The sequence below is a fragment of the Loxodonta africana genome, chromosome 24, assembly GCF_030014295.1.
Source record: "Loxodonta africana isolate mLoxAfr1 chromosome 24, mLoxAfr1.hap2, whole genome shotgun sequence".
NCBI lineage: Eukaryota > Metazoa > Chordata > Mammalia > Proboscidea > Elephantidae > Loxodonta > Loxodonta africana.
Genome location: NC_087365.1, coordinates 15,321,837 through 15,336,415, shown reverse-complemented (window position 1 = coordinate 15,336,415; position 14,579 = coordinate 15,321,837). Strand labels below are relative to the sequence as shown.

At 39.7% G+C, this 14,579-nt stretch overlaps 2 protein-coding genes across 12 annotated transcripts in view; one reads left to right on the top strand and one right to left on the bottom strand.

Moving 5' to 3' along the window:
- ESF1 (ESF1 nucleolar pre-rRNA processing protein homolog) overlaps positions 1-3,107 on the bottom strand; it is a 78,760-nt gene extending 75,653 nt beyond the window's left edge. For 2 of the 3 annotated variants that reach the window (XM_023550005.2, XM_023550006.2), the window contains exons 1-2: positions 2,583-2,969; positions 1,010-1,692 (exon numbers count right to left, since the gene is read on the bottom strand). In XM_023550005.2, the coding sequence (XP_023405773.2) occupies positions 1,010-1,692; positions 2,583-2,656 (757 nt within the window). In that variant the 5' untranslated portion in view covers positions 2,657-2,969. The other variant, XM_003411416.3, reaches the window with a different exon arrangement.
- Positions 3,108-3,151: 44 nt separating this feature from the next.
- NDUFAF5 (NADH:ubiquinone oxidoreductase complex assembly factor 5) overlaps positions 3,152-14,579 on the top strand; it is a 54,393-nt gene continuing 42,965 nt past the window's right edge. For 4 of the 9 annotated variants that reach the window (XR_010319207.1, XM_003411448.4, XM_064275767.1 and 1 more), the window contains exons 1-5: positions 3,153-3,418; positions 6,014-6,054; positions 8,725-8,788; positions 12,937-12,984; positions 14,362-14,465. Coding sequence is in view for 5 of the 9 variants with exons in the window: in XM_003411448.4 (XP_003411496.3) it covers positions 3,197-3,418; positions 6,014-6,054; positions 8,725-8,788; positions 12,937-12,984; positions 14,362-14,465 (479 nt within the window). In the remaining 4 variants the exon portion in view is untranslated. Of the gene's footprint in view, positions 3,419-6,013; positions 6,055-8,724; positions 8,789-12,936; positions 12,985-14,361; positions 14,466-14,579 lie in introns of all 9 variants that reach the window. The other 5 variants (XR_775748.3, XR_002786160.2, XR_002786161.2 and 2 more) reach the window with 2 other exon arrangements.

Below are 14,579 nucleotides of genomic sequence, written 5' to 3'. Positions count from 1 at the left end.
TTCCCAAGGGGTGGCTGGTAAATTCAAACTGCTGGCCTTCTGGTTTGCAGCTGAACCCTTAACCACTGCACCACCAGGGCTCCTCTCTGCCAATAAACAAAAAAAACCAAACCCATCGCTGTGGAGTCGATTCCGACTCACAGCACCCCTACAGGGCAAAGTAGAAATGCCCCATACGGTAGATTCAAACTGCCAATCTTTTCGTTAGCAGCCTAATGCTTAACCACTGTGCCACCCGGGCTCCTATCTGTCACTAAAAAAGAAAACCAAAAAACCCACTGCTGTCCAGTCGATTCTGACTCATAGCGACCCTACAGGACATAGTAGAACTGCCCCATAGTTTCCAAGGAGTGCCTGGTAGATTTGAACTGCCAACCTTTTGGTTAGCAGCCATAGCACTTCGCTGCTATGCCACCAAAGTTTCCTATCTGCCAGTATTGTTTACTAAATATGTATTCGTTGAGAAAATAAAGGAATGCATACATAATCAACTCTACTTACCTGCTTCAGACATACTGCTCATCACGCAATGATAGCATATAACACCTTCTCTAGTTATAAAATATGGCTCTCATTAGTGCCCACTACAAATCCAAGTCATTATTTAGCCTCAAACCTTCATTTGCCTGTCTTCTAGCCATTACAGAACCAAATCAAAAATTAATAATCATTTCATAGTTTTTTTTCATTGCTCTGTACTTCCAAATAAACATTTGACCATTCTCATTATACTGGTGGCACAGTGGTAAAAGCACTCAGCTGCTAACTGGAAAGCTGGCGTTGGAATCCACCAGCTGCTCCACAGGTGAAAGCTGTGGCAGTCTGCTTCCATAAAGATTACAGCCTGGGGAACCCTACGGGACAATTCTACCCTGTCCTATAGGGTCATTATGAGTCGGAATTGACTCACCAGCAGCGGGCATCATACCATGAAAATACTTATTAAGGTATATTTGTATTTTAAAAATCAGCATAAAAAATAAAGCATCCCTAATTCTTTCCAACCAACCTGATTGTACTTCTCTTCTTGTCTCAGAACACTCGACCTTTGGTGATTTCACAACTTTAGTGATGTCGGAGTCAACTATCTTTAGTTTTCCTTTAGGAACGTAGTCTGTACTATGTTGAACAACTTCTTTTTTCTCTTTTGTACCTTTCTGTGTAAATTCTTTGCTATCCTTCTTAGGACTTATTTTTGAATCCAGCTTCTTAGATTTGAAGGACATTTTTGCTTTCTGAATTATTTCAGAATTATCTAATTCATTTTTACTTTCAGCAACCTTTTGATTAATTTTTTCAGTTTCTTTCTTTTTCTCGACTAGACTTTTTGAATCTATTCCTGTTTTAGTCTGGGGTTTTTTCTTCTTCATTTTCTTTTGGTTCAGGGCTTCGCTATCTTCATCAGAGAGATCTGAATCAGAATCCGAAAGGTCGTAGTAACGTTTCAAGTCCTCTGTAGTACTGTGGGTGATGGGGCGCCCTCTTTTATCCACAGCGTAATTCAACTTGAACTTTTTGTCATGAAACATGGCTCGAAATCTCTTGTCAATTTTGACTTTTCTATCCTTTTCTGGCATTTCCCAAAATCTCGGGTCCTTTGTAACCCGTCTAAACCGCTGATCACTCATTATTTCTTGTTTAGATGCCATTTTTAAACTTCTGGACTGGACAAATGCTTGAAGAAACCAAATACTAAAAAATAAAACAAATGTTACAATAATGAAGAGTTATGGATCTAATTAAATATTTGGAAAAATATTAATTCACAATATGCTATAAGTTAAATGAAGGTAACAAGTCTTATTTCATTTTCTCTACTTGCTCTGGGTTACATGTAGAAAAAACCATATTCAAACTATCTTTTCATGTGAAAACATTTGGAGATAAATATAAGTCAAAGCCAAGCAGAATTTCAGAGTTTTATGTTGTGGTAAATGCCTACTAACCAATGGCACTCATTTAAAACTTCTATATGTATTCCTGTTTGTGTTGTAAGTTAAAAGCTAAAGTAATTAAAAGACTTCCAAGCCTTAGTTTGTCTCCCTTATTTCTCTGCATTCTGGTCCCATTCTCACTGTCAGTCCTTACCTCCTGCTACTCTCAACAGCCTCTAGTTTTACAAAGCCAGTCTCCTAACTACTTCATAAACAGATCCAAATCACTTCAGGTTTAGCTCACAAACTTCCCTCTTTAAATCCTACTATCCTTCAAGAACCAGGTAAAGTCTCACTGCAGTCAAAAAAAAAATCACAGTTTTTCTATAACATCTTACATTAGATTATTACATCAGAATAGATAGATACACACATACAAATCAGCATTGGCCCCTTGAAAAAACTGACCAATGGTTTAGCATCTCTGGATTTGATTTTTGGTAAATGTCAAAAGTGAGTTTTAAAAGTAAATAGTGACCGATCAAAGAGAGTAGTTATGCTTTGTTTCAATGTTTCAAAAACACGGCTTGACTACAAAGCTGTACTTTTTTCTTAAAACAATTTCTTTAATGCCTTAACTAGGTTTCAAAGACGCATTTACACAATTAAACAAAAATAATACTGATATTAATAACGGCGAGCTCTTACATGCCAGCTACTGTTCTGAGAGCTTTAGATGTATTATTTAACCCTCCGAGACAGCCTTCCGACGTGGACATCATCTTATCCAATTAATAAAGATAACACGTGTAAATGTTTAGAATGAAAGGTCAGATATTCGAACAGAAGGGAAAGAGATCAGACTTAGCTCCTACGCCCACCGTCATCTCCTTAGCCCACCCTGCCCTTCTACCGGTGCCTCAGGCTGAGTAATGAACCGAGTGTCCCCTTGCCCTGCAGCTATTTGGCTGAGGCCTCTAGAGAAAGCGACCATTGAGGAGGATCAAGGAAGTCTGAAAAACAAGGCCAGGCGGAAAGCGTCCACCACTGAAGAAACCGAAGGATAGCCTGTCAGAGACTGGCTCTTCCTCCTCTACCTACCTCCTTGGGCTCAGCAACCCACACAGATTCGCGGCGCCTTCGGTGCGTCTCACACGAGACCCACACCCACAATCCTCCGCGGCATTCGGCCGTAACGGCACGCGAGCAAGGCCAAAACTACTTCCCTATTCCTTCCGCGAAGATCTCTACAGTAGCCGCTACAGCAGCGGTGGCGCATGCGCGCGACCGAAGCGCGCCGGCTAGTGGCGTCACAGTTAAAGATGCTGCGACTCGAGCAGCTCTGGCGCCTGTGGCGGCGGCCTCGGGCGGCGGGGGTCTTCGCGGGAAACCTCAGCCGCAGGGAGGTGGCTTCTGGCGTCTTTCCCCCGGGTGGTGCCTCGCCTAGAGCTCTGAATATCTTCGACCGGAATTTGAAGAGGAAACAGAAGAACTGGGCCGCTCAGCAGCCCGAGCCGAAGAAGTATGACTACCTGAAGGAGGAGGTGAGAGCGCGGGGGTCGGGGAAGGGCGGCGCCGAGGCCGGGCTGCGGATCCGGGACCTGGGGCCGGGCCCTGACCCCGTCTTGCTGTGTGACCTTGGGCAGCCGCCCTGCCTCCCTGGGCCTCTGCTCTAATCACGGGAGGGTGGGGCTCGGGTGTTCGGAGTGTTTTACTCATTCATTCGTTCGTTCATTCATTCACTCAGCAAATATCGCTTGAGGTACAGCTGTGACCAGGGCAGAGCAAGAACGCGGTTCTCATAAGGCTTGCGTTCTTCGAGGGAGGTGGGATGGGGCCGGAGCGGGCGAAACAGACCCTAGGCAAGAAACAAATTAACCAATACGGCGATTTCAGTTAGATCAGGAAAATTAAAAAAAAAAAAGTTAAATGATGATGACTGTTGTGGTCAGGAATGGCCGCTGGGCAGGAGACCCGATGAAGAATTTCGTAGTCAAGCTGAGGGAGGCAAAGGGAAGGACAAGTGCAAGGTGCCTGAGGCCAAAGGGACCTTGTTGAGTCTTCAGCGACGGTGGAGCTTAGAGCTCTAGTGAGTGGGAGAGGTAGTCAGGAGGGCCCAAGTCATTAGGGCCTCATAAGGTAAGGGCTTTGTACTCTGTGTGCTGTCCATCCATTAGGGTAGCCCTGGCCGCATGTGGCTTTTGAAACGCTTGAAATGTCGCTAGTCCAATCGAGATGCACTTTAGGTGTAAGATACACACTGAATTTCAGTGAGGAAAAAAATCATGTAAAATATCTCTATTTTATATTGATTCCTTGATGAAATAATCAAATTTTTGATATATTGGGTTAAATGAAATATATTATTCAAACTAATTTTTCCCTTTATGTTTTTAAAAGTAGCTACTAGAAAAGACTAGAAAATTCAAAAGTACACATCGTTTTCATTTGTATTTTTTTTTTAATTTTTATTGTGCATTAGGTGTAAATTTATGGAGCAAATTGATTTTGTTCCCTGACATTGTTGTCATTCCCCACCATGTGTCAGCACTCTCCCCATTTCCATCCTAGGTTTTCTGTTTCCATTTGTCTTGGTTTCCTACCCCTTCCTGTCTTCTCATCTTTGCTTTTGGGCAAATGTTGCCCTTTTGATCTCATGTAAGAGTACGTTGCTCTTGGGTATTATTGTTTATTTTGTGGGCCTGTCTGTGGTTTGGTTGAAGGGTGGTCTCTGGGAATGGCTTCAGTTCCAGTTCAGAAGGGTGTCGTGGGCCATAGTCTCCAAGGTTCCTCTAGTCCTTGTCAGACCAGTAAGTCTGGTCTTTTTTGTGAATTTGATTTTTGTTCTACAGTTTTCATCCCACTCTGTCTGGGATCCTCTGTTTTGATCCCAGTCAGCTGTCGGCAGTGCTGGCTGGGCACCATCTAGTTTTTCTGGTCTCAGGGCTGTGTAGGCTATGGTTCGTATGGTCCATTAATCCTTCGGACTAATTATTCCCTTGAGTCTTTGGTTTTCTTCACTCTCCTTTGCTCTGGACCACAGAAGACCAATAGTTGTATCTTAGATGGCTGCTCACAAGCTTTTAAGATCCCAGGCACTAATCACCAAAGTAGGATGCAGAACTTTGTCTTTATGAACTATGTTGTGCCAGTTGACGTAGATGTCCCCTGAGTCTATGGTTCTTCGCCTTTGAGCCTAGGAACTTCGTCCCGTGAGGTATTTGGTTACATCTAAAACGTTGCCCTAACTGTGGCCCTTGTGTGCTCTATTGTCTGTATGAATATATAAGCAACACATTCAGTTATGTACGTAGAAATATCCACCACTAAACTTATATCTGCAGGTGAGTGTGTTCCCTTACACCCTCTCACAACTGGCTTTCTTTTAAGGCAAAACTGACCAGTCCCGTTGGTAGGCCGCAATTACCGTCATAAATTGATTTGCATCTCACTTTTTTAATGGCTTTTTTTTTAATGGCTTGGCAAAGCTGTGGTTAAGAGCTCAGGCTGCTAACCAAAAATATTGGCAGTTCTGATCCACCAGCTGCTCCTAGGAAACCCTATGGGGCAGTTCTATTCTGTTCTATAGAGTTGCTATGAGTCAGAATCGACTCAACGGCAATGATTTTTTTTTTTTTTAACGGCTAATGATCGCGAACATTTCTTCCTGTGTTTATTAGCCATCTGAATGTCTTCTTTGGTGAAGTGTCTGTTCATATCCTTTGCCCATTTTTTAGCTGGATTGCTTGTCTTTTTATTGTTGAGGTGTTGAAGTATTCTCTAGACTTTCGAGATTAGACCCTTGTGGATATGTCATAGCCAAAAATTTTTTCCCGGTCTGTGGATTCCCTTTTTCACATGAAATATAAAGGATACGTTATATATGTGTGTATATAACATACGTATGTTGTTTCATCGACAGCAATGGGATTTTTTTTTTTCTTTTTTTTTGCGGCGGGGGATTATTTTGAAATAGAGGAGAAACTTGCTGTGGTCAAATAGAAAAAGGGATTAAGGGAAGTACTTCTCTACCAGTTGAAACGTAAGTAACCTGTGGATTGTCGAATGCTGTGAAAAGTGTTACTTCTCTGTTAAGCCTGCTCATCTTGTGTGTATCATTGCCTCTTGTTATCCTTCAGGTTGGAAGTCGGGTTGCAGACCGTGTATATGACATAGCCAGGTAAGTGATGGTTACTTAGTAAAATGTAGTCACCTTTCAGCTGGAGACTCAATATATTAAATGTTGAGAGCTCAATACCTGGAATGGCAAAATGTGGAGGAAATTATTACCAGGAGTGGTGATAATCACTCTCTAGTTGTCTCTTTATGTCTGAGAGAGCAAATGTTCTTTCCTTCGTTGTTGCCTAAAAAACAAATGACTGCAAGCACAACTCACGGCTTGTCTCCAGGCCTGAATGACTGATCCTCTTGATTTGGCCAAAAGCCAGTAGTGGAAGGATTGCTCCAAAAATGGGCATATAGGATTGGCTGCATGTGAATATTGAAGATTTACTAAACCTAGCTTTACATGTTTAACTAAACTTAGCAATAGAGTCTTTTATCATCTAAGAGAAGGAGAGAGTCACTCTCCAATTTGATTATATGGGACTTTGGCCACTTTATCTTGAACATTGTTAGTGGTAACAAGGTTGTATGAGGAAGATTCAAGAAAAGAACACTTTCATGAAGTATTATTGAAACCTTGGTGAATTCATTGCTTAATATTAGATATAGTGAAAGATCTGTGGACTGGAGTTGACAGCCATGTGGCAGATGCTGTGTGATGTTAGGCAAATTTTTGTACTCTTAGGTTAAAAGACCATCCGTTAATTCAGACCAAGATGGGATTAATTTATTGGATTTGTCTATAATAAAGGAAATTTCGTAAAATCATGAACTCTTTCAATAGTATTTTAGATACTTCCGTGCTGCTTTTGGGATGCATTAATTTCATAAGACAAAATGCTTCATTGTCTCAAATAATTGCCCCCATTTCATTTGTTTCATTAGTTCCATTTATAGATCTGAAAAATAGCTAATTCTTAATAATATCCTTTCTTATGCCTGGATTATAGCCCATTTGTGATTTAATAAGTGAAAAATTAGGTTTTGCAAATCTGTTTGGATTTTACAATCTTTATGTCATAGTACTGAGCAAAACACAGGTCTATGGAGAGACCTAGGATTACGGCTAAAAGCATGTCTTCAACTAACATTAACTCTTTGGAATTGAATTATTAAAAATATCAGTCTAAATTAATATTCTTTACTTATGTTCTGGTATTAGAAAAAAGTTTTTATTGTCAGCACTGATGTTGATTTTTTAAAAACTAACTGCACAGATTATTGTCTTATTTGTGGATTCAGAGGCTCACTAGTCACAAAACTGATAACTAGCTCCTATTGAGCATTTGTACTGTGCTAAATGCTTTATGCACACTGCCGTTGCGTGTGCCGTCAAGTCTGTTCCGACTCGTAGTGGCCCTATATGATGGAGTAGAGCTGCTTCTAGGCTGTAATCTTTACGGGAGCTGATCACCAGGTCTTGTCTCCTGTGGAGCCTCTGGGGGTTCGAACTACTGACATTTCGTTTAGTAGCAGAGCACTTAACTATTGCGCTACTAGGGCTCCTTTTACGTGCATCATTTTTTATAACTTGCACCAACTCTGAGGTACGCAGTAATTTTTCTGTTTTTTAGATGGAAACTGAGATCTATCAAGGTTAAATCACTTGCTTCGTTTACAGAGCCAATAAATTTCAGGCCCAGAATTCTAACTCAGGTCTTTCTGATTCCAAAGCCTGCATACTTTACAACTGTGCCACATTGTCTGTGTTCATAGTCCAGATACAGGGCACTAGGTTAGTAAATCACCAGTCGTGTTCTCCAACTCTGTGTTGGTGTTCTGTATTTTTGACGTAGATTTTTAACAGAAATTGAAAAGGGATTCTTTCTGTTCCGATTTTCTGGGAAAAATAATATTAGCTGATAAAATTTTAAATTTTATTGTCACAACTTTTTCTTTAACCTATGACCTACAGTTAGAAGTTTGTACTAATTTAATATGATACAGTATGTTTAGAAGAGACAGTATAGCATAGGAAATAATAGTTCTGATTCAGGATTCAAGGACTGGATTCACGTTCTGACTCTGCCACTTATTAGTTGAGTGATCTTGGGTTGGCTTATGCTCTTGGAACACTTAGCACAGTGCTTTGAGCCTGGTAAGTTTTCAGTAAACTCTTATTTTTTTTTTTAGTTTAACGTGTTAATACTTCATGGCAGTTCACAAAGAACATCTGAGTGATCTGATACATAAACAAATTTGAAAAATAGAGATATTTACTAAGGCCCTGATAGGTATATTCACTATACTCATGTTAATTTATATTAGCTTCTTTTCATACTTTACCTGAATGTATTATAAAATTTAAAAACACCATTTAAGGTATTTTAGAAATCCATATCATGGAGCAGCCTTATGAGACCAAACCCATTGCTGTTGAGTTGGTTTTGACTCATAGCAATCCTATAGGACAGAGTAGAACTGTGCCATCTGGTTTCCAAGGAGCTGGTGGATTCGAGCTGCCAACCTTTTGGTTAGCAGCGGTAGATTCACTATGAGGTTTGTGAATGGCAGGCCAGTCAGACTTGCTTCATACATTATACTTCCTGGTAGATATAGCTTGTAAGGCAAGGTATATGATGTGACTTTCTGAAAATTGAGTTCACTAGAATGTTTTTACTTAAGAAAAATTAGTTTTTAATTACTATGCATCACATGTATATCGCATGTGCATTACGTATTGTTGATATTATTACAAAGCATAATTTGTATCTCTTTATTTTAGAGATTTCCCCCTTGCTTTGGATGTTGGTTGTGGAAGAGGTTACATAGCACAACATTTGAATAAGGTATGTTATTTGGTGACATAATTTTACTTTGAGAAATTAAATTGGCTCATTTTAAAGAAAGATTTTCCTAATCAATTCAGTTCATATCATATTTAGATTTTGATTATATGGGAACTGCTACCTTTTTTTTTTAAGTGATGGAACCAATGATTGTTTTTGACTCTTCCTAGGTATTTTTTTCTTACAGCATTTTTTTTCCCCTTTGGAGCCATTTTTACAGTGTTCCTACTATTTTTTAAAACCTGTATAAGGTGTTTCTCTTTATTCCCACATTGTTCAAACTTTTTTGACATTTTTTTTTGCAATGAAAATCAGTTTGGCATTAATATAGGAAGTGTGATTAAGCTAATTTTTTATTGAGGAAAATTATTAATTTCATCAGTTGTTTAGAAATCTGTCTGCGTGGTTAAATGTAAGTTGTTGTTAGGTGTTGTTGAGTTGATGCTGACTCGTAGTGACCGCATGTGACAGAGTACAGCTGTTCCATAGGGTCTTTTAGGCTGTAATCTCTACAGGAGCAGATCACCAGATCTTTCTCCTGTGGAGCCGCTGGGGAGGTTCGAACCACCAACCTTTCAGTTAGCAGCCAAGTGCTTAACTGTTGTGCCACCAGGGCATTTTATTGGCATGGTTCCTGTATATAGGACAGTGTGCTGGACCCAAAGATTGAAGTGGGATTTCTGTATAAAATCTGCTTAATAAAAACTTGGGTTGGGGAGGGCATGAGGCTTGGAAAAAACTTACTGATAATAGTAACTGCCACAGAAAAGGTCCAGCTGGGGTTAAGGGAAAGGAGAAATTGGTAGTGATTCAGGTGGTCAAAGACTGCCCAGACTCTGATCTGGAATTTGAAAGAATTTGGATTGGTGGTTCATTGAGGCATTGGAAGTGAGGGCATGGTAGGAGGCAAGGCACAGATGTAGAGTGTTGTAGGGTGTGACATAGCAGTGTTTAAGGAAGATTAACCTGGGGTGGTATGCAGGAAGGATTGAAAAAGAGACCAGTTAGAAGGGTGCATTAATGGTGGCAAAGGCATGAGAGATAAAGGCCTGCCACCCATGTGGAGGCAGCAGGATAAAGAGTGATGTCTGAGAGACCTAGTAGAATTAGCAGAATTGATGACTAATTGGATAGTAGTGGGTATGGCAAATTCATCTTTCCAGTTGCTCAGACCAGAAATATTATTCATTGCTTCGTCTTGGGTTCTCCTCACCCATATCTAATACATCAGCAATTCTTGTTTAGATTTCAAAATATATCCATATCTCTACCACCTCTTAAAATTGTCACCATTACCATGCTGGTCCAAACTACCATCATCTCTTGGCTAGGTTATTGCAGTAGCCTCCTTATTGGTCTCCCTCTTCTGCCCTTGCCCCAGACAGTGTTCTCTCAGCAATCAAAGTAATCCTTTTAAACAAGTCAAATCATTGTCAGTCTACTCAGAACTCTTGGTTTCTCATCTCAGTAATAACCTAGAGTCCTAATCCATAAGGCTTTATGTAATCTGAGTCTTTATCATGTCTCTGACCTTTTCTCCCACCCTTCATCTCAACTTTTCAGCATCCTTGGCCTCTTTGCTCTCTTGAGGAGGTCAGGGGTTTTCATTGCACTTGCTGTTTTCTCTGCTTGCTCCAAGATATCTGTGTGGCTGGCTTCCTCACCTCCCTCAGATCGTTGCTCAAATGACCCCTCATCAAAGATCCCTTCCTAGACTATAAAATAGTGTTCCTATTTTCCACTGGCTAGTTGCTTTATTTTTTCATAGCACTTATTAGCACCTGGTGTATGTTTATTTGTTCTCTGTCTTCTGTCTCTTGGATATAAACTCTGTGAACTAAATTCCCAGGCCCTGGAACAGTACTGGCATGTAATAGGCACACAACGAAGATTCGATAAGTGAATATTGCAAGATAACTTTGAGGTTGTGAACTTTAGTAACTAGAAAAAGTCAGAGGCTGGGTTTGGGGCAGGGACCAAGGGATGATTCCTGTTTTAGATATATGAAGTTTGAGATGACACTGGAATACGTTAGTATTAACGTCCAGTAGGTTATAGAAAATGTGGAGCTGGAACTAGGGTATCGGAGTTAAGAGCATTGATTTAAAGTTAGATAGGGATTCAAAATCCAGCTCTGCCACTTGCTGTCTGTGTACCCTTGGGCTGGTTACCCAACCTCTCCATACCTCATTTTCTGTTAAATGTGGGCAGTAATATCTAAAAAGGTTGTTAAGAGGATTAAGTGAGACAAGTAAGTCTGACGAAGGCTTCTGTTCTTATTTGGAGACCCATATAGTGACTCGACGGTACTGGGTTCTGGGATAGTGGTGACAACTGAAGCCATAGGAACGGGTAAGGTTTCTGGGGCAAGAATGTAGAAAGGAACTTTCTGTAGTTGTATTTAGTGGAAAGAGAATGAAGAGGAGTCACCAAAGATGCTCGGAATAGTGCGGAAGCCGAAATATGTCTTAGTAATACATTTTTTAATTATGAACAGCATAAGTACACTGAAGCCAGTTTAAATACAAGGACATTTATTACATAGGGGTATGGCAGTACAGCCAGGGCTCACAAGAGATGGGAGCTTTAACACATCAGAACCAAGGCCTTCTTGTTCTCATGTTGTCAGGGATTGTATGGTTGCTGCATGGTTGCCTTCATTCTTTTTCCTCTCTGCAGACCGTTAGTGTCTGCAGAGACATTGTTCATCAATGCTTTTGCCCCCAAAATGAGAACTCTACACCCAGTAGTGTGCTGGAGTGGGCTCATACTAGCTCTTGAGTGCTGATTGTTAGCATATGTTCTCATCTGTGTGTTCACTGACATTGTGCACTAATATGAAAGTTTAAACTCAGCTATGGTGGGAATATTACACCGTGGAAATTGGCAAACACTACAAAGCAGTCGCCCACCAAAAGCCAGGTGTTAAACATTTACCAGTGCACTCTGGGTTGCAGTGTGAAATCTGCAATACATGCTTTTCCAACTCCAGGGTTCTCCCCCCTTTCTCCCTGTCTCTAAGCCTTTTAGTTCAAATTTTCAGGTGAGAGACTGGGACAGATAGTCTGAATGGCCTAATTCTTCACCCCTCACAGTGGAAGCTGCCTCAGAGGAGCCAGTTGTGCACATCTCTTCCCAACTCAGCATTCATCAGTGTCACGTTGGTAGCATGAAATCTGCCATTGTGGGAGTAGTCAACACCAGGGAAATCATCAAACAGTATAACTCAGGGCACTTTTTTTTTTTTTAATAGCCCGTTGTTAAACATTTACCTGTACACCAGCTGCCCTCAGGTAATGAGCAGGTAATGGCAACGTTGTGTGGTAGAATGCTCTTCCCAAGTTGTAGTCAGGGAAGTTCTTTAAGAAGGGGGTGTGGATGAGGCAGAAAGGATTGGCTTCTGTAATAGAGGAGGGGAAACCAGAGTAACTTAAGTTTCTAGGAGACCATTAACAGAACGGTGTTTTAAATAAGCCAAGCGAAATAGAACTGAGAGCAGTGAGAGCAGACTGTTGCCGTTGGTGATTATGCTGTTAGTGTGATCCTGAGCAGTGAAAGTTAAAGTAGGTTACCAAGAATTGTGGGGAGAGACATTAGTGAGAAGTGGAGTGTGGATCACAAACAAAACAGCTAGAAGGTGGTTAGAAGTAAGGAGGTTTTTCAAGATTGAGAGGCCTATGTCTATTGTAAGGTGAGGGAAAGAGATGGAGAAGAAAGAGATTGAAGATGGTGGAGATGATGGTTGAAGGAATAGTATCCTGGAGAAAAAAGGACATGGTGGGAAGTGTTGATCCAGGAAAGAAATAGTGCTTTACCTTTTGTTGTTGGAAGGAAGAGAGGATAGGTGAAGCAAAGGGAAGATGAAACTGCTTCCCCCCAAGTATCCACACTTAAGTCTGTTACCACTCTTTGCAAACTCTTTGAGTGAACAACTAAAAGGCAGAAAACCATTCTGGGTTCTTTGTATCTGCCTAACTTCATATGTGTTATTAAATTTATTTTTGTACCATATTGGTGTTATGCAGAAAAATAGTCTGGCAGAGCTAAAAATGAATGCATAATTAATGACTTTCTCCTTAGCAGTTGCAGCAGTTTTGTCTTGTTATTGTTTGTTTCATCATTGATCAGATTTAATTACTCCATTGCAGGAAACTGTTGGGAAGTTTTGCCAAGCAGACATTGCAGAAAATGCTTTGGTAGGTGGCTTTTTAACACTGTTGGTTTCTAATCCGGTGTGATTTTCAATTCTAAAGGATAAAGACTTGAAAATAAAAAATAAAGTTCCTTTGTTTTTATTTTATTCAAAATAAGAATTGCTTTATTGGTTTTTTGTTTTTTTTTTTTTAATTGTAAATATAACACACATGAAATATAAAGGAGAAAGGAAAAATCACTCCTGATCCCACCACTTAGAGCAACCACTAGTGACATTTTGGTCTCTACTTTTGCAGCTATAACTGTCACCCCAACACACAATTTTATGTGTACTTTATTATGCTAACATGCCGTGTTTTTTACGCAATGTCATTTCTGTGTTAATGATATTTAGACCATTTTTTAAAATGGCTATATAATATTCCAGTGTGTGCGTATTCCATGGATTATATAAGCAAATTTCTTCTGAAGGGCGCTTTTATGTCTGGTTTTTCAATAATCAGCGCTGATGAACACTTTTGTACATAAGCAAGTTTGTGTATGTGAATAATTTTTCTCCTTGGGAATAAATTCTTGGTAGTGGAATATATGGATTCAATGATGTTCGTTTTTCATTTCTGATATACATCTCCAGGCTGAACAACGCAGTTACCTGAAAGTGCTTGTTCCCTTTTTTTTTGATAAGACTGGGTTGTCGTTCTTTTTTGTCTTTGTCAATCTGATAGGCAGAAAGTCCAATCTCATTGTGATTTTTATTTTATATTTCTTTGATTACTTGTGCAGCCAATTAGCTGTTGATGTCTTTTGGCTATGATATTTTATTGATTTGTGAATTTTGTTAGTAATTTTTTGAGTTGTCTATACCTTGTCCTTTATTTTAACTTTGCATGTTCTGATTCTGTGTGATTTGTAAGAACTTGTTCTTAGGGATGTGAATTCTTCATTGTTTCTTGTAAATATTTTTCCTAGTTTGTTTACGTTGTTTATTGCTTTTTAGAAGTTTTTAATTGGCTTATAATCAAATATATAATTTTTTTTCCTTTATAGTTTCTGGCTTTTGAGTGATACTCACTTAGGCTTTTTTGCCTAAGAGTATAAAAATGTTTACCCATATTTTCACCTAGTGCGTTTGTGGTTTCAGCTATTTCACTGACGCTTTGAGCCCTCTGGGATTTGTTCTGTTGTGAGATGGGAATCTTGTTTATTTTTTTCCGACTAACTAGCCATTTATTCCAGCTGGTCTTAAATGTTCTTCAACAAATACTTTTTGAGTGCCTTTTCTATGTGCCACCTTATTATTTTTTGGAAAGGATGTAAACTGCCACATAAATATAGCATTGCTTCAGTTTAACAGTGATTGTGTTAGTAATTGAGATTCTATATAAATGTGTTTTTAAACTTTTATTTTTTACCGTTAGAAAAACAGAATAGAAACGGAAATTCCTACTCTCAGCGTTTTAGCTGATGAAGAATTCCTTCCCTTCCGAGAAAATACATTTGACCTGGTGGTTAGCAGTTTAAGGTTGGTAATCCATTGGTACTTGTAAAGAATACATGTTAGAAGTAGATCGTTTGTGCTATGTAGTTTTAGTACAAGGTACAGAATGTAGATAATGCAGTAATTTCTTAGTAGCTG